We start from the raw sequence: 21,445 nt of genomic DNA on the forward strand, positions 1-21,445 counted from the left end.
TGTTTCTCTTTCCATCTACCCCGGAGCACATCTCGCCACCTACGCTTGTCGCAAGTCGAATGGGTTGCCAACCTCCGAACCCAGCTGGGCAAATTGGGAACTTCGCCCGGCGCCCACGAAGTTGCTGCAGAGAAAGAGGAAACAAATTACTAAGATGGTTTTCGCTATAAGCGAATCTAAGAAAGCACGAGACACTCCACTCATGCACATAATTCCACCCTTCATGGAACTGCAAGAGCTCCATAGGGATAATGTCAATCTTCTGGACTTGGACGAATCGACTGACCCACTATCGATCCCCATCTTCCTTATCATCAACGACAAATGGTGTGGACGAACGACACCGCAAGATTAGTAGGCCTCGATAATGAAAGGGCCGGTACAACCTGATGAGGTGACTAAGTGCAAATTCAAGCCCAGCCTTCTCCGCAAAGAATCTCATCATCAATAGTACGCGCCAGAACATCGGATGTATCTGCACCAAAGTAACTCAATACTTCAAACATAAATCAAGCACGACCCTATCAAGGGGGCCTAGTGCAAAAGGGTATAAGTACAGATTCAGGAATCCTTTAGTAGAGTCCGTGATACTCTCATCCGGGGAAAGCGCCTACAACACTACCCCCTCGCCTCATCCGCAGTCTCACCTCACCATCTCCAAATGTTCCTCTCTTATCGAAGACATAGTATTCAGAGTAAACTCCCGTGGATCCTGAGCACTATGAGTGGAATTTTCCCTTCCCTTCTAGGTAGGCCCTGAAGTAGCAGTCATAACTATGGCAGAATTTGCAAACTAAAGCAGGGACCTACGCCAACACTTTTTGCACTTGAGGTAACTAAGGACTCGATGCCTAGGCGGAAGGATGGCTATCTAAAATAATGGGATCTTTCAAAGAAGCAAGAGCTGCCCCATGTATATGTGGGATACATCAACAATTTGCCTGCCCCGAATAAGCCCCGGAAGGCCAATGACCTTGGAACGGATCCTGAGGTGGTGCCCGACCCTGGAGATCTCCGTCAAGAAGAAGTTAGGGCATAGAGGGTCAGCAATATCGTCTCCAATTCCGAGGTGGTACCCAAACTCGAAGTTTTCCCTCGAGAAGAAAAAATAAGCACTTCGAGCCCCGATCGCAAGGGCTCAACTGAAGAAAATTGCCTAGGTACGAATGGCCCCTTCATTAGAAGCCTACATACAACACTTTAAAAGGTTATCTACATCAATCTCAAAGTAAAATCTCCAAGCGGCCGAAGTCGACTTTCACTTCTGTGCTCTATCTCCACGAGGATCGAGGGCCCCAATGATCCAGGTTTACCAGACCACTTCAGGCATGATTCTAGGAACAATGATGAGCTCGGAAAGGAGCCATTTCTGTCGACCAAAGGCCGGAAAAAAACATTGACGATCGTCAACAGAGGCATACATTAAAAATCTCCGTGAACGCACAAGAGTATATAAGAACATGATAAAAATCAAAAGCAGAAGTAAAGGAAACATCTTCATATTTCGTAAATATTGGGTACAACGGCCCTCGAGGGGTCCTTACATACAATTACAAAAGCTCGCAAGGGGGTCCTTACGCAAAACAAAGGGGGTATACACCCATAGTGAAAAACTAAGAACCTAGTCCATCCTCGAGGGTCCATCTCCGGTATCAGCATCCTCAAGCACCGCCCCCTCGAGCTCACATCCTCGATGGAAACTCCTTCGACCGCCATCTCCTCTGGGTTCCCATCTCAATCCCGCAAAAAGTCCTCGTCGAGGAAAAAGATGAAGAAGAGGAAAAGGAGGGGATGTAGAGGAGGCAGAGAAAAGAGACATAGCCCACCAAAGCCAAAGGTTGAAGATTTGGCGTGCCATAGTCTCAACGACCGGTGGTTCCATTTTATCCCTTAGTAAAGGAAAAACCCAAGGGATGAAGTACCACACCAGGCCTGGTTAGGAGAGTGAGCAACGGTGCATAGTCCGAATGACTGTCTACAAAAAGGGAGAATTGATTCCCCATCTGTCGTCATCTCGGGCCAATGGGGATAGTGGCAGCAGATGCAACAATGACATGATATCATAATCGAGCTCAGGAAAAAGGCCACAACACGGCCTATCGAAAGGATGCCAAATAACCTTGAGGCCGTAAACCCCAAACATGATGATCAACGATAGAGGAAGATGGTAAGAGGAAAAGGGAAAACGAGTGTATAAAGAAACTTGGATAGGAAAACAATGCCACAATGCCCCTATTTGTAGGAGGTAATAATGCGGTCATCGAGGCCTTTGGAAGGCTGACCGGCAGAAACAATTACTGCATTCTTGAAGAACCTAATTGACGGCGGTACTTTCACCTTGGAGAACAGGAATCGATAGTACATTGAATGATGTTGAAAACACAAGTCTATGGGATATACCGGTTATCACAAAAACTAACGCCATAGGTTGAGTCATCAGTATAATGTTGCCATGAGAAGGTCAAGGAATCGGGTTTCAGAGTCGTTTCCCATCGCTTCGTTCTGAGAAACGTGGAGACTATCTGTATGCAGCGAAATTAGAGGGCCTAATTTCATTCTATCGAGTCACTTCAGAAGAATGTCTCGGGACCCCGAGGACGTGGAGTTGCGACCGAGTCCCCTCCCTCGGGTCTCATCGAGGCCCGACTCATAGAAGACGAGGATCGAGGCTAGAGCAAAATGGAGAATTCCCAAGGTACATGGCTAAGTCTGACAAAGCCGGCCTACCCAAAGCCTGTATCGAGGTGTCACGTCTAGTCGTCCCATTAATGTACATTGTACTATAACCAGATTCCCCTCCTATATAAAGTGAATCCCCACCACTTTGTAAGGGGCTGCTATTACTCCAACCATTCTACACAAGATCAATAATATCACTCTCTCTCTATCGTTCTCTCTAATTTACTTGCCCGAGACTACTCTTTCCATTTATTTCTTTCATACTTGTTCTTCATTTATTGCTTGATATAGGCCATAAAGAGCCTTCTTTAATTATATCTTAATTGTTAACCCCTCTCCGGTTACCCCCGATAGCTCGAGCTCGAGCCAGGTACCAACCTCGAGGCCTTCATCTACCAGTCCGAAGCCCGGGTAGCAAGCTCCTTGGTTTGATTACTGCCCCGTTTTATCTTGTATTTCATCGTTAAACTTCATGCGCCTAGCATCAACTGCTCTAACAACTAGCATAAAAATAGATCACGTATTTTTAGAGTCCCATTTACAAATTTAATTGTTGTTACCATTTTCACGGTAAACAACTTTGTTTAAACTGATTTTTATGTTTAAACTTCTATTTTCTCGAATACTTCGACTGATCCTATGAGTTTACTACCTCTTTAACTTGCCTGTGTTGAAAGCCCTAATTTTTCTAGGTTTCTTTGTTTGATTTTGTGAATAGCCTGTTCTTGTTTGAGTTTCTGTGACTATTTCACTTCGAATGTGTTTCTACTGAGTTTTTAATGCCTAACTTATGTCATCTCTGTATGTTTATGTTCATCTTGATTGTTTAGACTTGCCTCTTTCTATCAGTACTGTTTAACCTACAAGTTTGCTATGACTGGTTATTCTTATCTTACTCTATTTATTTGCTGAATGCTGAATCATGACTTCCTCTTCGATTGATTCTGGATTCCCTATTTTATGGTTTGATTGAAAGACCTTCCCTTAAACCCTCAATTTCTACTTCTTCTATTCAAATTGATTGATTCGCCTACCTTGTCTGCAGTAGTACTTTATTCTTACTGACTATTTCCTTAATTAGTGTTTTGTGAACTTAGCTCTAATCGGTTACCTTATACTTACTGAATTTTATTCTTTCCTTATTAGTCATGCATTGATTTCTTTCCTTATATGCTACTTGTTCTTACAGTTTGAATTGATTCCCTTAACTCAAGGGAGTACTTGTCCTGATTTTACTCTAATTAGTTATGAGTTCCATAATTATTATGCTACTATGATTCTTGCCTTACTTTACTTAATTTTAGAACTACTGTATATACACACTCTCTCATTAACACAAACACATGAACACTTTGGTTCAAACGCTCTCTCTCTCTCTCTCACTTAAACTTTCTGCACTCCCTTTTGTGCTACTTGCTATTATTCTAAGTTAGCTAGCTGCAAGCCAAGGTTAACTACTGTGCTCTCATGCTCCTTCACTTTTGTTTACTGTCTTCTCTACTAGTTTGTTCTAATTTCAATTCAAGTTCCAGAAAACAATATGGTTCTCTTATTGTTTCAGTTCCTCCTGTTTCTAGTTTGCTTTTACTTATGGTTTTGCTGTGAAACTTGAAGTTAATATGATTGCATGATTAGCATGTCATGTACTCCCCTTCTTTAGGATCAGTATAAACATGTTACCCCCCCCCATGTAGTTTGTGTCCATGTGATTTTGCTCTATCTGGATTCTGGTATGAGGTTCCCTGTGAAGTAGTTTACACTCCTAACTTGTATAGTTTTGGGATTGATCTTAAATCATGTGGATCCTATACTGAACTCCCTCAAGCATTGCTAGTTCTGTGACTATGTCTGATCAGTTGTGCCTGAGCATGTCTGCATAAATTCCTAAGACCTTTGCCTGTTACGTGTTTACAATCATGTGTTCTATATATCCCCAATCTCCATCACCCCTGTGTGTCGGTTTGTTCCTTCTGTTATGGTTCTGTGAGTATTGCTAATGTGGTTTTGGGACTCCTATTTGATCTACTGTTGTCTAATCATGTAACTCTCTCTTTTCAAAGTTGTTTTACTGCACAAAGTATGTCCAGCAAATCTCTTTTAATACTGTTTTCCCACTAAAACCTTTCAAATTGTGTCAAGCACTTTCACTCTACTCCTAGGAACCACACCAGAAATTCTGCCTATAGACCTAAACTAGTTTGGTTTTAAATAAATCAATTCAGTTAACGATTAGCTCACTTCTAAACTGGTTTAATTAAGTGGTTTATATTTCCTTGAAACAAGTTCTTTTAAAAGTTGTTGTAATCTATCATTAGACAGTACACCTATAGGGATTCAAGAGTCTATTTTTAAATCTGCTTTATTTCACTATATAAAACGTAGTCATTAGTATGCCGCATATAGGCAAGCATATAGGGCATTTTCAAATCTCGCAACTCTGAAACTGTTTCTGTGACTTAATGTTGTTCTTGTTTAATAGTTGTTTTTTAAAAAAAAAAATTCAATAGGCAACTGCTAGGGTCATTACTTCTGCGTTTATAAAATAAACTGCATGTCTTCTGTACATTCACTTAAAAATCATGCCTTAGGATATTGTTTGACAAAAGGCCCTTTTTTGTGCTTGAGTCGTGTTGTTTATGTGTATTGTTTGAGGAGGTAAATTTGAGACTCTAATTGCTCTCTTTTATCTTATATGCTAATATCCTAATTGTTCTTGCCTGTTGCCTTAATGTTTTCACCTTTAAAACATTAGGGGTCTGTCTAGACCCACCTATAGGTAGAGGTCCTAAATCCCTCCAGGACCACTAAGAAGGGACATGTAACAACACACAATAGAGATTGCTGACCTAACACTCGCTTTAAATGACCACTACGGGGATTGGAAAGGTAGATATGGGATATGATGACTACGTGCTAATGTGATGTGTAACCCCTCTTTGAGAAGTGTTTACTAAACAATGTGTGGGGTGATCCTATAGGCTAACCAACCTAGGACTCCTCCCTTTCCCGAAATTCCATTTTATTTAAAGACTTTGTTTTATACAACTTGTTCAAAACTTCTGTCTTATTATTATTTGAGTCATAGAAACATGACTTATTTGTAATTATTTGCTTCAAGTATTTATTTAGACTAATTCGTGACTATAAGTTCAGCCGGGACTCACAATTGTGGACCAAGAAGGGTGCCTAACACCTTCCCCTCGAGGTCACATCAGCCCTTACCCTAATCTCTGGTAATGCGAACTAGTTACATGAGTTAATAACTCTAGGTGACCTAACGCACTTTAATCCGTTAGGTGGTGAATCTTCAAATACCCAATTCCCAAAAGGAAATGAGTTATTACCCCATGAATGTCGAAACCCGGACTTTCTTCGCGGAGGGAAAAAAGGGGGCACGACAGCATGACGACTCTACTGGGATACCTTTAGGCTCTTACGATAACGAACTTATCTTTTTACTAATTTGTCCAAGCATTCTTTATCTCGTACTCTTCTCCCTTATTTGTATTTAACTGTTCATTTGTTAAGCATTTATGGTTCTTTATTCCTGAAACTGACTTGTCTATTTGTTTTATTTTCCTGTAACCATCTTTCAATTATTTAAATACTGTATTTGCTTTTCCTACATGAAAATACTTGACTACATGTTATTAATTTCTGCATAAATCATGCTCTGCATCATATTCCACTCGTGCGTATCAAATCCTATAGCAATGCTTTAATGAGTGATTGCACTCTTCTTAATTACTACCCTTAAATTCGGAAAGACTTATTTGCGGTAAAACCAGTCGATCAGTGGTGCAGTTGACGGTTCCGTGCCTTCTCCCTTGAGTTGTTTGCTTGAGGGTACCAGTCTAAAACCTCATAGAAACCTTACTTTGGTAAAATTGTACATGCATCATGGTCAAACCTAGTCAGATCAGTTATGTTGTCCACATAATGATCCTTAAGATAAGCCTTATCTAAAGTCCATCGTGTTTTCGATAACCCCAACGGACACAACCACATTTTGTGCATTAAATTGGAGAACTAAATGTTGATATATTGATCATAAATGTATAAATAGTCGAGTCAGGTGGGGGTAAGGTCTAACATTTTTTTTTGCAGAAAATGAGGCACGAGGTCCCCAGATTCGGTATGGTTAGAAACATCCCGCCATTGCTGCTAGATTGGTAGGAGGACCTTTCCTGAAGCAACAATAAGCATGTAAGAAAATACCTGGGTAACCTGCCTTCCTTGCTAGATATTGAGACTAACAACAAACTGATCGAGGCTGCCACTTTATTCTGGGATAGTGAAAGAACAGTGTTTCGTTTCGGTGATATAGAAATGACACCACTTATAGAGGAAATTGGAGGACTTGCAGGATTGACTTGGGACAGCCCCGGGTTATTGGCACCGAAAAATCATATGGGCATGGGATTTTTGAAGATGATGGGGCTGAAGAAGAATGTCGACCTAGTGTGCTTGAAGGAATCTTACATACCTTTCGAATACCTGTACGAGAGGTATGGCCATAGCAAGTCTTTCCGCACTTACGATGATGAGATCTCTCTCACTTCTCTGGGTCACATCCACCGCAGAGTATTTGTATTTATTGTGTATTTTCTAGGCCTGATAGTGTTCCCAATGAAAAAAAGAAGAATCCACACTAGGTTGGGACCATGGTCGCCAAGACTCTGATGGAAGGAATTAATGGACAGACATATACCATAGTCCCCATGATCATAGCCGACATCTATAAGGCTCTGGATCGTTGTCAAAGAGGGGTTAAGCATTTCGACGCTTATAATTTGTTGCTGCAGTTATGGCTTCTAGAGCATTTCCAAAAGGATCACTATCGTCAAGAATTTTTGCGAAGGGCTTAGAACGACCATATTCCCTTCCATCACCCTAAGCAAATGAATTACATTCCATACATATTTGCTTAGGCGAAAGTGCCAAAGAATGGGTAGAATTCTTCGACAATTTGACCGAGTAACAGGTGCAGTGGATGTTTGAATGGTTCCCAACAAACGAGTTTATTATCAGATCCAGGGATGCTCCGCACTTGGTGCTGATTGGGTTGAGAGGGATATACCCATATGTCCCTATGCAAGTCATGAGGCAGGCAGGCAGAAAACAGGTTATATCAAGGGTTGTCAAGATGAGTCATTCCAGGGCGGACTTTCAAGATGACGACGTCCCTTACAAGTGCCAACCTCAGCACATGTGACATTGCAAAATAATTGTGGAGAAAAGCACCGTTGAGCTAGACAGGTATCATGCAGGGTGCGAGCCTCTCTATTCGGCATGGTTGGAAGACAATCTAAAAGGAATGGTGACACTAGGGACCGGTCAAGGGAACAAAATCATAGATGAGGAAGCTAAAGCTCAAGTCAAATGCAACAGGCTGTGCAAGAGGGTCCACGACTCTAAGAATGAGCACCGGGAAATACATGAGAGAAATGTGAGGTTGTTTAAGGAGTGGAAAGAGATGTCAATCACTTCCAATAGGAAACTAGAATATCTAGAGCGAGGAATAGTGGAGCTAGAAGGCAAAGTGATAAAGTGAATTGAAAACTGCCAAAATGCTGAGGGAGCTGAAAGAGGACATATGGCCAGAGCCTACTTGCTGTTGGGACTGCGCGAGCTGGGGGATCTATATGATGGGGTCCGGATGATTGAGTTTGGGGAAGGTCCTTCTAGGACCAAATAAGCTAGATTTACTTGCTTTTCCTAAAATGCAATAAGGCCAAGTGCCAATAGTGACTTAGTTTATTATTATCTTAGTGTCGTTTTGGGATTCGTCTATTTTTATATTATGAAATAAAGCATTTATTGGCATTAAAAGTTCTCCAATTTTATTTGTCGTTAGGCCTACCTCGGGCACAATGAGGTTCCCAAAATAGGACATGAATTTACATTTCCGTAATGTGTGTTTAAATACTGCAAACATTTCAGAATCCTCACTGACTTGTTACCTTTTATTTTTGCTTAAGTTTTATTGTTATTCCCATCCCCTTAGGTTGGTTCACTCATACTGGCCTCATCATCATATCATACCAGATCTAGAGGCCCTCCACCTCTTCCTCCTAGAAGCAACACAAAAGGTAGAGGAAAATAAAAGATGGACGACTTAAGCGGAATCCGAAAGGAGAATATTGAGAATGCAGAGACTTCAGATGGTCGTAGTACTCCAGCCCCAAATGATCTAGTTTTAAGACTAGAACAAAAGATACTGGAATTGTAAGGAGAACTTGAGCAAGTTCGCAACTTGGCAAATTTGTCACTCACCCTCAATGTCCCCGATATTCATTAGCAAAACACAAAGAACTGGACACCTCCTCAGAACACACAAAACCAACGGCCACAAAATCCTACTGTACCAAATCAATACGCAACTTCACCCAAAAATATCAATCCATTGCCAATACCAACTCCACCACAACATCATCATCAACCAATTCGGTACCCACCAACCACCACTTACCACACTTCCCGTAATTCACCACCACTCATTCCCGATCCCCAAAACTCCACCAATGACCATCACTACACACAAGTTCGTGGCACCCATCAAAGCAACCCCATATACATGGAATTTATACCTCATTCTACCCAACCAATATCCTGTGCACCGGAATCCTACAAGAAGGACTTGCTCATTAAGAACATGGCTGAAGAACTCAAGAAGTTGACAAGCCGAGTTCAAGGTGTTGAAGGCAATAGAGGAATAGAGGGTTTGAACTATAATGATCTGTGCATACAGCCGGATGTCGAACTACCAGAGGGGCACAAACCTCCCAAGTTTGAAATGTTCGATGGTACAGGTGATCCAAGGGTTCATCTAAGGACCTATTGTGACAAGCTTGTCGGGGTCGGGAAATATGAAAAAATCCGGATGAAGCTCTTTATGAGGAGCCTTACTGGGGACTCTTTGTCTTGGTATATCAGCCAATCCCAAGCAATGGTCCAATTGGGTAAGCATGGCATCAGATTTCATGGACCAATTCAGGTTCAACACAGAGAATGCACTAGATGTCTTCTACATTCAGAATCTTAAGAAGAAACCTACTGAGACTTTCCGTGAGTACGCTACTCATTGGAGGTCGGAAGCATCCAAGGCCAGGCTCGCTTTGGACGAAGAACAAATGAATAAATTCTTCATCAGGGCACATGATCCACAATATTATGAGAGGTTGATGGTTATCGAAAATCACAAGTTCTCTGACATTATGAAACTCGGAGAAAGAATCGAAGAAGGAATCAAGAGCGGGATGGTAACAAACTTTGAGGCACTGCAAGCCACGAATAAGGCACTACAATCAGGTGGCATATCGAAGAAGAGAGATGTTGGGGCAGTAATGGTGGCCCAGGGCCCAAAATCTCCACTTACCTATCAAACACCTCCATATCAAAACGCCTCCACCTCCATATCAAACACCTCCACCCACATATCAAATACCTCCACCCACATACCAAGCATCACCACCTACATATCAACCTTCATCCCCCAGATATTCCCAACTAGCCACTATCCATCACACTTATAACTCCCAACCATCCAATTTCCAATCACCACCAGCTCACCAATATCATCCAATACCAAGACCCAACGTCGACCACAAGCCGCCTAGACAATACACCGCCATTACTGAGCCCATTGACCAACTGTATGAAAGGTTGAAAGCCGCAGGTTACATCACTCATGTTCCCGCAGTGGCATTAGAAAATCCATTCAAATGGGTCAATCTGAACAAAACTTGTGCATACCATTCCGGTATGAAAGGGCACACCACTATTAAGTGCCGAACATTGAAGGATAAAATCCAGACGCTAATTGACAACAAGGTCATACAAGCAAAGGAAGCCGCACCTAATGTTCACAACAATCCCCACCCTGATTATAGAGGTGATGGTATACATGTGATAGAGACAAATGAAGAATCGGACCCCGAGGGGTCGATTGGGCTCATTAGAGAAGGCGATGACTTTAAGGTTGCAGTCACACTAGCTCCTATTATGGTTCAAACTCAGGCACCAATCGATGTTGAGGTAACTGCATCAGTTCTATTCGAGGTGGAAGTGGCTCCGCCCGCAGCCACCTCTGCTCCATTTGAAGTAGAAGTGGTCACACCCTTTAATGTGACAGTATCAACTACACCCCCATTCAACTCAAAAGAAATACCTTGGGATTATATTGTCGAGGCTCGACGAAAAGGGAAAGCCAAGATAGAGGAATCTGACGCCGCACAAGGAATGACTAGAACTGGAAGAGTCTATACACTAGACATTTGGGAGGACCAATTAAGGCTGCTACTACTAGGCAGCCTATTATTGAGACCGGGCCAGATGACCTGTGGATGAAAGTACATGCAAAGGAGTACTCTGTTTTCAACCATCTAAACAAAGTCCTTGCTCAGATATCTATCCTGTCAATATTGCAGAATTCAGAGGCACACAAGAACGCTCTGATGAAAGTACTGAGCGTGGATTACATACCTAATAACATCACTGGTGGATAAATGGAAAACATGATTGGGCTAGTGCTAGAGAGCCATAAGATTATCTTCCATGAAGATGATCTACCACCCGAGGGTTTGAATCACAACCGAGCATTCCATATCACAGTGCGATTTGCAGACAAGTTCATTTCCAGGGTCCTCGTTGATGGGGGTTTTAGCCTAAATATTTGTCTATTGGACACACAGAAAAGGTTGGACAAAGGTTTCCATGAGATACCAGTAGGAAGCATGAATGTGAAGGCTTTCGATGGGTCCCATAGGGCCACGATCGGGGAAATAAACCTTTTCTTGCAGATGGGGCCAACTTGGTTCGACGTTGAATTCCAAGTGCTTGATATACCAGCCTCATATAATCTTCTATTGGGCCGACCATGGATCCATGTTGCTGGATCTGTGCCTTCCACACTACATCAAGCGACAAAATTCGAATGGAACCGTCAAGAGGTGATCATCTACAGAGATGGGAGTAACCGCATCTACACTAGTTAAACCATCCCGGCCAGCGTACATAAAAGAAGGCTAGGAGGGGAAACCTATCATCACATATAATGGGTCAATGCCGTCGAGAAGGATAAATGGTGGAGTAACAAAACAGAAAGCATGGTCTGTATATGAACCCGGCAAAGTGTAGGGAAAGAACCTCCAAGGCATCACCAAACCAATACAACTGAAAAATCATGGTACCACATTTGGGATCGGATACCAATATACATGGCAAGAGTATAATGATTGGTCACCTCCGTAGCGCGGACCATATTACCCTTTTGAGCAACCAGTGCCACGTTTGGAACAAGCTTTTCATCAGGTTGACACAATATGGGGAACTGCAGAGGAAGAAGCACTTGCTGGGTTGAAGAATTTGTTCTTGGAGGATGAGGACATGGACTATGGTGCCATAATTGAGGAGGAGGAGGAAGAAGGCCTCACTATTCAGACTGTGTTGAAGGGAGCTATTCTCAGAAACTGGACCGCCACACCATCCCGAGCCCCCCGAGTCCCTGGGTAGCTTGGCAGATTTACTTCTATAGCCGTTATAGGCATTTAAAATTTCCTGTAGTTTCGTTTTAATCTTTACTTGTTTCAAAATAAATGCTCGATTCATCGAGCAGTGCTTTGTCTGAACAATTTTTCAAGTTTTAATAAAATCCATTTGCTCTTTATTATTCACTACTATCTTTACACTTTTTCTTTCCACAAAATTATTATTACTTTTCCTGATGAACCAGTGACTGTGACATGTAATGAGGCAACGCAACATAAGAATAGTGATTCAGAGGAAGAAGATGAGATACCCGAGGAAATCGTCAAGGAGGTTGAAAATTTTGAGAATAAGCCTATGTCCAATCTGGACGAGACCGAAGCAGTAAATTTGGGAGACGCCAAGACCAACAAGGAGACCCGCATTAGCATTCACTTGTCACCAACAGAGAAGGAAGAGTACATTCTATTCCTAAAAGAGTATGAGGATATTTTTGCATGATCATATGATAACATGACCGGCTTGAGCACATCCATAGTGGTTCATATGTTGCCTATAATCCCATGTGTCCGCCACTAAAACAAAAACTCAGAAAGTTCAAACCAGACATCAGCTTGAAAATCAAGGAGAAAGTTACCAAGCAGATCAAAGCCAAAGTTCTCAGAGTGGTTGAGTACCCAACCTGGTTAGCTAACATTGTGCCAGTTCCAAAAAAGGATGGGAAGTTCAGGGTATGTGTCGACTATCGAGATTTAAATAAAGCCCGTCATAATGAAGACTTCCTACTGACAAATATACACATCTTGATCGATAATTGAGCCAATTATGAACTCCAATCCTTTGTAGATTGCTTCGCGGGTTATCACTAGATTTGGATGGATGAAGATGATGTAGAGAAGACAACTTTCACCATACTGTAGGGTGTATACTGTTACAAAATGATGCCATTCAGTCTGAGGAATGCTGGGGCAACCTACATGAGAGTCATGACAACCATCTTCCATGATATAATACACAAAGAAATAGAGGTGTATGTGGACGACATCATTATCAAATCCAAGAGGGCCGCAGATCACATAGCAGACCTGAGAAAATTCTTTGACAGGCTAAGGTGGTACAATTTGAAATTGAACCCCATAAAGTGCGCATTTGGGGTTCCTGCAAGAAAATTATTGGGATTCATCATCAGTCGTCGAAGGATCGAACTGGATCCATCTAAAGTCAAAGCTATTTAGGACTTACCACCACCTAAGAGTAAAAAGGATGTGACAAGATTCTTAGGGAGTCTCAACTATATCAGTCGCTTTAGAGCACAGTCCACAGTCATATGTGAACCCATCTTGAAGATGCTAAGAAAGGATGCTGAAACAAGTTGGACCGAGGATTGTCAGAAAGCTTTTGAAAAAATCAAGGAGTACCTGTCCACACTGCTAGTTCTGGTCCCGCCAGAACCAGGACGACCTTTGCTACTTTATCTATCCGTATTGGATGGAGCCTTCAGATGTGTTTTGGGACAATATGATGAGACAGGCAGAAAGGAGCATGCAATATATTACTTGAGCAAGAAGTTCATGCCTTATGAAGCTCGGTATTCGCTGCTTGAGCGCACTTGTTGTACATTGACCTGGATAGCCCAGAAATTGAGGCATTACTTCTGTGCCTGCACTACCTACCTCATATCTAAGATGGACCGCCTAAAGTACATATTCCAGAAACCCATGCTGACCGGGAAGTTGGCTAAGTGGAAGATACTACTAAGTGAGTTCGATATCGTTTGTGTAACTCAAAAGGCGGTCAAGGGATAAGCATTGGCAAATCACCTTGCTGAAAATCTGGTGGGAGGAAAATATAAACCCTTGAAAATGTATTTTCCTGATGAAGAAGTATCATTTGTGGGAGAAGACATTACCGAAGCATATGATGGTTAGAGGATGTTTTTTGATGTTGCCGCAAATTTCAAAGGAGTGGGCATTGGAGAAGTTTTGGTTTTAGAAACAGGCCAACACTATCTGGTATCTGCTAAACTCAGATTTCCTTGCACCAACAACATGGTGAAATATGAAGCCTGCATACCAGGGCTTAACATGGCAGTCGACATGAACGTTCAGGAGTTGCTAGTGATCGATAATTCAAATTTGCTTGTGCACCAGGTACAAGGAGAGTGAGCCACCAAAAATTCCAAGATATTGCCATATCTATACCATGTGCAGGAATTGAGAAAGAGGTTTACAAAGATAGAATTCAGGTATGTGCCCAGAATTCCGAATGATTTTGTCGAGGCACTAGCCACTTTGTCATCTATGATACAATATCCGAATAAGAACTACATTGATCCTATTCCGATGAGGATCCATAATCAGCCGGCATATTGTGCTCATGACGAGGACGAAGCAGATGGAAAGCCTTGGTTCCATGACATCAAAGAGTACATATCAAAAGGAGAATACCCTGAGCATGCAAATCATACTTAGAAACGCATGCTCTGGAGATTGTCAAATCACTTCTTCCACAGCGGATGAAACTTGTACAGAATAACTCCTGATTTGGGTTTACTAAGATGTGTTGACGTAGAGAAAGCATCCAAGTTGCTCGAGGATGTGCATGTTGGGACCTGTGACCCACACATGAATGGTTTTGTCTTGGCTAAGAAGATACAGAGGCAGGTTACTTTTGGATGACCCTGGAGACGGATTGCATTTAGTATGTCCACAAATGCTTTCAATGCCAAGTGCATGCCAATATGATAAAAGTGCCGCTGAATGAGCTCAATGCAAAAAACTCACCTTGGCCATTCGTTGCCTGGGGAATGGATATTATTTGTCCGATTGAGCCCACTGCTTCAAACAGACACAAGTTTATTCTGGTAGCCATTGATTACTTCACAAAATGGGTAGCAACTGCATCTTACAAAGTTGTACCCAAGAAAGTCATCACAGATTTTGTCAAGGATTGTATTGTCTGCCGATTCGGAGTTCCTGAGTCCATTATTACCGACAACACCGCCAATCTCAACAGTGATCTAATGAAAACTATATGTGAAGCTTTCAAAATCAAGCACAACAATTCCACATCCTACAAACCTCGGATGAATGGAGCCGTAGAAGCCGCTAACAAAAACATCAAGAAGATACTATGGAAAATGGTAGAGAACCACAAACAATGGCATGAGAAGTTACCCTTTGCTCTGTTAGGGTACCGCACTATAGTCCGCACTTCAAATAGTGCAACTCCCTACATGTTGGTTTATGGTACCGAGGTTGTCATCCTAGCCGAGGTGGAGATTTCTTTTTTAAGAATCAAACATAAGGATGAACTTCTCGATGCAGAATAGATAAGGAGTCGCTATGAACAATTGGCCCTTATTGATGGAAAGAGAATGAACACAGTGTGTTACGGCCAACTTTATCAGAACAGAATGTTCCGAGCTTTCAACAAAAAAGTCAAACTAAGACAGTTCACACTAGGGCAGTCGGCATTAAAGAAAATCTTCACGCATCAAGCTGAAGCCAAGGGGAAATTCTCCCCCAGCTGTCAAGGTCCGTACATGATCCATAGGGTGCTAACATGAGGAGCACTCATACTTGCAGAAATGGATTGAGAAGTCTGGCCAAAACCAATCAATTCAGATGCAGTCAAGAGATGCTATGCCTAGATTACTTTACATTTATTTTCTGATGTAATTGAACTACGCTTGACCTGATTCCCGTTTAAGAGGGGATACGTAGGCAACCTTATGGGTTCAGTCATATCATAATAAAATTTTCATTTCTCCCAAGAGCAAAAACTAGGGCAGAATTTTGAGGAGGACCCTTAAAATTCCGAAGCAAGTCCAGTCAATGCCAACATGTGTCAGACGATCAGTAATCAGTTAAGAAATTGGGGCAGAATTTTGAGAAGGATTCTCAAAATTGCGAAGAAGGTTTAGCAATATCCATTATCCGCAAACTACAGAATGATCATCTACTAAACTATGGTAGAATTTTGAGGAGGGCCCTCACAATTCCGACATAAGGGAGCTACAATGCCTTTGAGATGTGTTACAGTCACTAGTTCATCTAAATGTATCAATATATTTCTGAAATAACTCTATTTTTATCAATAATTGCATATTTTTTGAAAAACTCTATTTCTATAACAGTCAGGTGTTACCTAGGGGAATTCAAAAGGGGCTTTCAGAATGGAGCATAGCAAGGCTAGGGACGAAGCATGAACCAACCTCCCCCTCACAGAACTTACAATTTTTCTTGAATGCAGGCACATTTGACGTAACGATAGCGCTCGCAAAACATGTATACACAAAGATAATTCACTATCAATCAGGTCATCAGACATCGAATACATCTCAAACTAAGACATATGCTACTTTTACTTACTACTTGCTCTCTGCATGAGGAAAATACTTGTCTCCACATTCGCATGAGGCTAATCCCTGCCTCCATATCTGCGTGTGTCTAATCCTTGACTCTATAGCTTCATGAGGCCAATTTTTTGCCTCCCTACTTGTATGAGTATAATCCTTGACTCCATACCTGCATGAGGCTAATCCTTACCTCCCAACTTGCATGAGTCTAATCCCTGACTCCATACCTGTATGAGGCTAATCCCTACCTCCCTACTTGTATGAGTCTAATCCTTGACTCTATACCTGCATAAGGCTAATCCTTGCCTCCCTACTTACAGGAGTCTAATCCTTGACTCCATACCTGCATGAGGATAATCCTTTCCTCCATACTTGCAGGAGTCTAATCCCTGACTCCATACCTATATGAGGCTAATCCCTGCCTCCCTACTTGCATGAGTCTAATCCTTAAGTCCATACATGCGTGAGGCTAATCCTTGCCTCCATGTTTGCATGAGTCTAATCCTTGACTCCATACCTGCATGAGGCTAATCCCTGCCTCCCTACTTGAATGAGTCTAATCCTTGACTCTATACCTCCATGAGGCTAATCCCTGCCTCCCTACTTGCATGAGTCTAATCCTTTACTCTATACCTGCATGAGGCTAATCCCTGCCTCCCTGCTTGCATATGTATAATCCTTGACACCATACCTGTATGAGGCTAATCCTTGCCTCCCTACTTGCATGAGTCTAATCCTTGACTGCATACCTGCGTGAGGCTAATCCCTACCTCCCTAATTGCATGAGGCTAATCTTTGCCTCTATACCTGCATGAGGCTAATCCTTGCCTCCATTTTCACATGGGACTAAGCAGTGTCCCTTTTGCACATATATTGCTTTATTTTACTATCTATTTGCGTTTCAATCGGGCTAAGCTCTACCCTCCATTTCACAAGACTAATCATTGTCTTGATAACATCATGCCTATTGCATATTATGGGCTAAAATATCGCCAATCTATCCGAAGGCGTCATAAACTAAAGGCATCATCCTCATAGCCGGAAGACACCATGCCATGGCTTGAGGATCTCTCAAATTTGTAAATCATTATTCAAAGGCGTCATTGTTCGGAGGCACCATTGTCATGGCCCGAGAAAATCATTTTCTGGCCTGTGAATCCCTTACTAAACAATTCATCGCCCAGGACGTCATGGTCCAAGGACGTCATCTTTAACCGTCCAAAGACAACCTTCATGGTCCAAAGGGAATCTGCATCATGTTTAAATTTTCGCAAATACTTTTATAGCATCTTTTATCTGCAGGCAACCAGTAAGCAACCGCTATCCTAGTAGGAGCGATCTCGCTCAAGTTCCTTCAACTATCCCGAGCTTTGACCGATCACCGTAGCCGCTTCGGTATCGCGTGTCCGTTCTTACAATAATTTCATCGGCATATTCCGTAGATGAATCCGGAACAACACATGGCCCGATTCCTGTAAAACTAGAGATATCTAGGCAGCTCTAAGACCGGAGTCCGGCCCCTTTCTTTCAAAGCATCCGGCCCGGTCAAAATTGGCCATCATTTCTTTAACCGAAATCTATTTCATCCTTCTCGGGAAAAGAGGGGCAGCTGTTGATACCTAATTTTTCCCTATATATTTTAAATATGCATAAATACTTCCACAACAGCATATATGTGCATATATAAGCATGAACAAGGTTTTTTATAATTTTTCCTATAATTTTAAGGATTTAAATTGATTTATTTCCTTCCTTGCCTTTTATTCAAAAAATCCCTAGTAATTATCCCTCTAATTATTGTTGTGGTAATTTAGACATTTAATTTTTATATTTATTCCAATATATGGTTAAAATATTTTTTTATGAATTCTTATAACTGCATTTTGTATTTTTAAAGCTAAATTGCATATAATTGCAATATTAGTCCATTAATGTATAATTACATTTATATGCATAAAATTGATCTCCTATATTTTTAAAAATGTTAAATATCTATTTTAAATCATTATAGTACATGAAATTAGTTTTTTAAAAATTATTTATCATTTATTATAAATTATATTGGGAAAATGGGCTATTTAAAATATAGCTAGATTTGCATTTTGATTGTAGCCCAATTTAAACCTAACCCATGCCCAATTTCATATTAAAAATACCCGACCCAAACCCTGAACCCGCCTACCCAACCCAAAGCCATATTAAATCCTGGCTGTTGATCTAAAAGATTAACGACCCTGTCCGTTCATACAATTTTAAATCCAAATGACCCCTAAACCTAGCTCATTATTCATAGACCGTCACCTTTGTATTCTCTCATCTCCTCTCGTCTCTCAACCACTCAACCTAACCCTAACTTCTTCAACCACCGACCTTCTTCTCCAGTCTTCTCCGGTGATCTCCCTTCAACTCCTAAGCCTCCAATGGCTCCTCTATTGCCATGCTCTCCTTCTCTAACGTCTTCAAGGGCCCTAGGCCACGCCGACTTGCATCTAGAATTTTTCATTTGGCTGTTCTTGGCTACTTTAGTGTGATTTCGAGCAAAATAACGCCGTACTTGTTACGATCCTTGGGATTCTAGACAGGTTCTTTCATCTCTACATGGGTTTCTTCTGAAACACTAATTTCTGCCTACATCTCCTAGATCTGTACGATTTTAAAATGATTTCAGTCTGTTTCTTTGATGTTCTACATTATCTTTGGAACTCTTTACAAGAATCATCGGTTTTAAAGTATTTTCACCTTCTTCTAAAATTAGGGTTTTCAGAACTTCTTCTAAAACTTTGTTTAAACTGATTTTTTATGTTTAAACTTCTATTTTCTCGCATACTTCGAATGATTCTGTGAGTTTACTATCTCTTCAACTTGCCTATGTGGAAAGCCCTAATTTTTCTAGGTTTCTTTGTTTGATTTTGTGACTAGCCTATTCTTGTTTGAGTTTCTGTGACTATTTCACTTCGAATGTGTTTCTACTGAGCATCTATTGCTTAACTTATATCATCTCTGTATGTTTATGTTCATCTTGATTGTTCAGACTTGCCTCTTGCTATCAATACTTTTTAACCTGCATGTTTCCTATGACTGGTTATTCTTAACTTACTCTATTTATATGCGGAATAATGAATCATGACTTCCTCTTTGATTGAAAGACCTTCCCTTAAACCCTCAATTTCTACCTCTTCTATTCAAATTGACTGATTCGCCTACCTTGTCTTTTGTGGTACTTTATTCTTACTGACTATTTCCTTAATAGAGTTTTCTAAACTTAGCTCTAATTGTTTACCTTATACTTACTGAATTTGATTCTTTCGTTATTAGTCATGCATTGATTTCTTTCCTTATATGCTACTTGTTCTTACCATTTGAATTGATTCCCTTAACTTAAGGGAGTACTTGTCCTGATTTTACTCTAATTGGTTCTGAGTTCCATAATTATTATGCTACTATGATTCTTGCCTTATTTTACCTAATTTTATAACTACTATATATACATGCTCAATCATTAACACAAACACATGAACACTTTGGTTCAAAAGCTCTCTCTCTCACACACTTAAACTTTTTGTTGTCTCTTTTGTGCTACTTGCTATTATTCTAAGTTAGCTGGCTGCAAGCCAAGGCTAACTACTGTGCTCTCCTGCTCCTTCACTTTTGTTTACTATCTTCTCTACTGGTATGTTCTAATTTCCATTCAAGTTCCAAAAAACAATATGGTTCTCTTATTGTTTCAGTTCCTCTTATTTATAGTTTGCTTTTACTTATGGTTTTGCTGTGAAACTTGCAGTTAATATGATTGCATGATTAACATGTCATGTACTCCCCTTCCTTAGGATTAGTATAAACATGTTACCATCCCCATGTAGTCTATCTCCATGTGATTTTGCTCTATCTGGTTTCTGGTATGAGTCTCCTTATGAAGTAGTCTGCACTCATAACTTGTATGGTTTTGGGATTGATCTTAAATAATGTGGATCCTATACTGAACCCCCTCAAGCATTGCTGGTTCTGTGACTATGTCTGATCAGTCGTGTGTGAGCATGTCTATACCAATTCCTAAGACCTTTGCTTGTTATGTGTTTACAATTATGTGTTCTATATATCCCCAATCCCCATTACCCCTGTGTGTAGGGTTGTTCCTTCTGTTATGGTTTTGTGAGTATTGCTAATGTGGTTTTGGGACTCCTATTTGATCTACTGTTGTCTAATCATGTAACTCTCTCTTTTCAAAGTTGTTTTACTGCACAAAGTATTTCCAAAAAATCTCTTTTAATACTGTTTTCCCACTAAAACCTTTCAAATTAAGTCAAGCACTTTCACTTTACTCGTAAGTCAATATGTTCTGCCCCCTCCAGTATGTGTACTGCCTTGGGATCCTCTTGAGAACCCTCTAAACTCTGGCATACTGATGCAGGCCCTTCCACACTGCACTAATTCAATTTTGATTACCAAGTCTAGGTGTAAGCACTGCCCGAGATCCTTGAGATCCTTAGGGAACTTTGATGCACCTAGACTATCACATTGTCTATGGAATTTGGGCATTTCAGGGTATTGGAGGATTTGGAAATTTGGGTCTATCTGTAGGATCCCTATAGAATAACTTCTTATTTTCTTATCTACTTATGTAATTCATTCGTACGGTCTGTAATAATTTTTGAATGAATATTGGTGTAATTAGTGAAAATGGTGGGTAGCTACATGTTTGTGGGGTAATACGGGTAAAAACCATGCCTATAGGACTTTACATTTTGATATGATTTCCTTACCAAATAGAAAACATGCCAATAGGACTTTTACATCTTGTTATGTTTGTCTCACCATGTTAGAAATCATGCCTATAGGTTTCAAGTGATTCCATAATAGAAATCATGTTTATAAGTCATAAAATCAGCTTCACAAGTAGAAGCCATACCTATAGGATATAAT

General features: G+C 40.9%; 1 protein-coding gene across 1 annotated transcript; it reads left to right on the plus strand.

Annotated features, from left to right (window-relative positions):
* The first annotated feature begins 14,096 nt into the window (after window positions 1-14,096).
* On the plus strand, window positions 14,097-14,636 carry LOC138875287 (uncharacterized). The gene is made up of 2 exons (XM_070154110.1): window positions 14,097-14,315; window positions 14,376-14,636. Exons 1-2 carry the CDS (start codon window positions 14,097-14,099, stop codon window positions 14,634-14,636), a joined length of 480 nt encoding a protein of 159 aa, XP_070010211.1.
* Window positions 14,637-21,445: the final 6,809 nt, after the last annotated feature.

The sequence above is a fragment of the Nicotiana sylvestris genome, chromosome 8, assembly GCF_000393655.2.
Source record: "Nicotiana sylvestris chromosome 8, ASM39365v2, whole genome shotgun sequence".
NCBI lineage: Eukaryota > Viridiplantae > Streptophyta > Magnoliopsida > Solanales > Solanaceae > Nicotiana > Nicotiana sylvestris.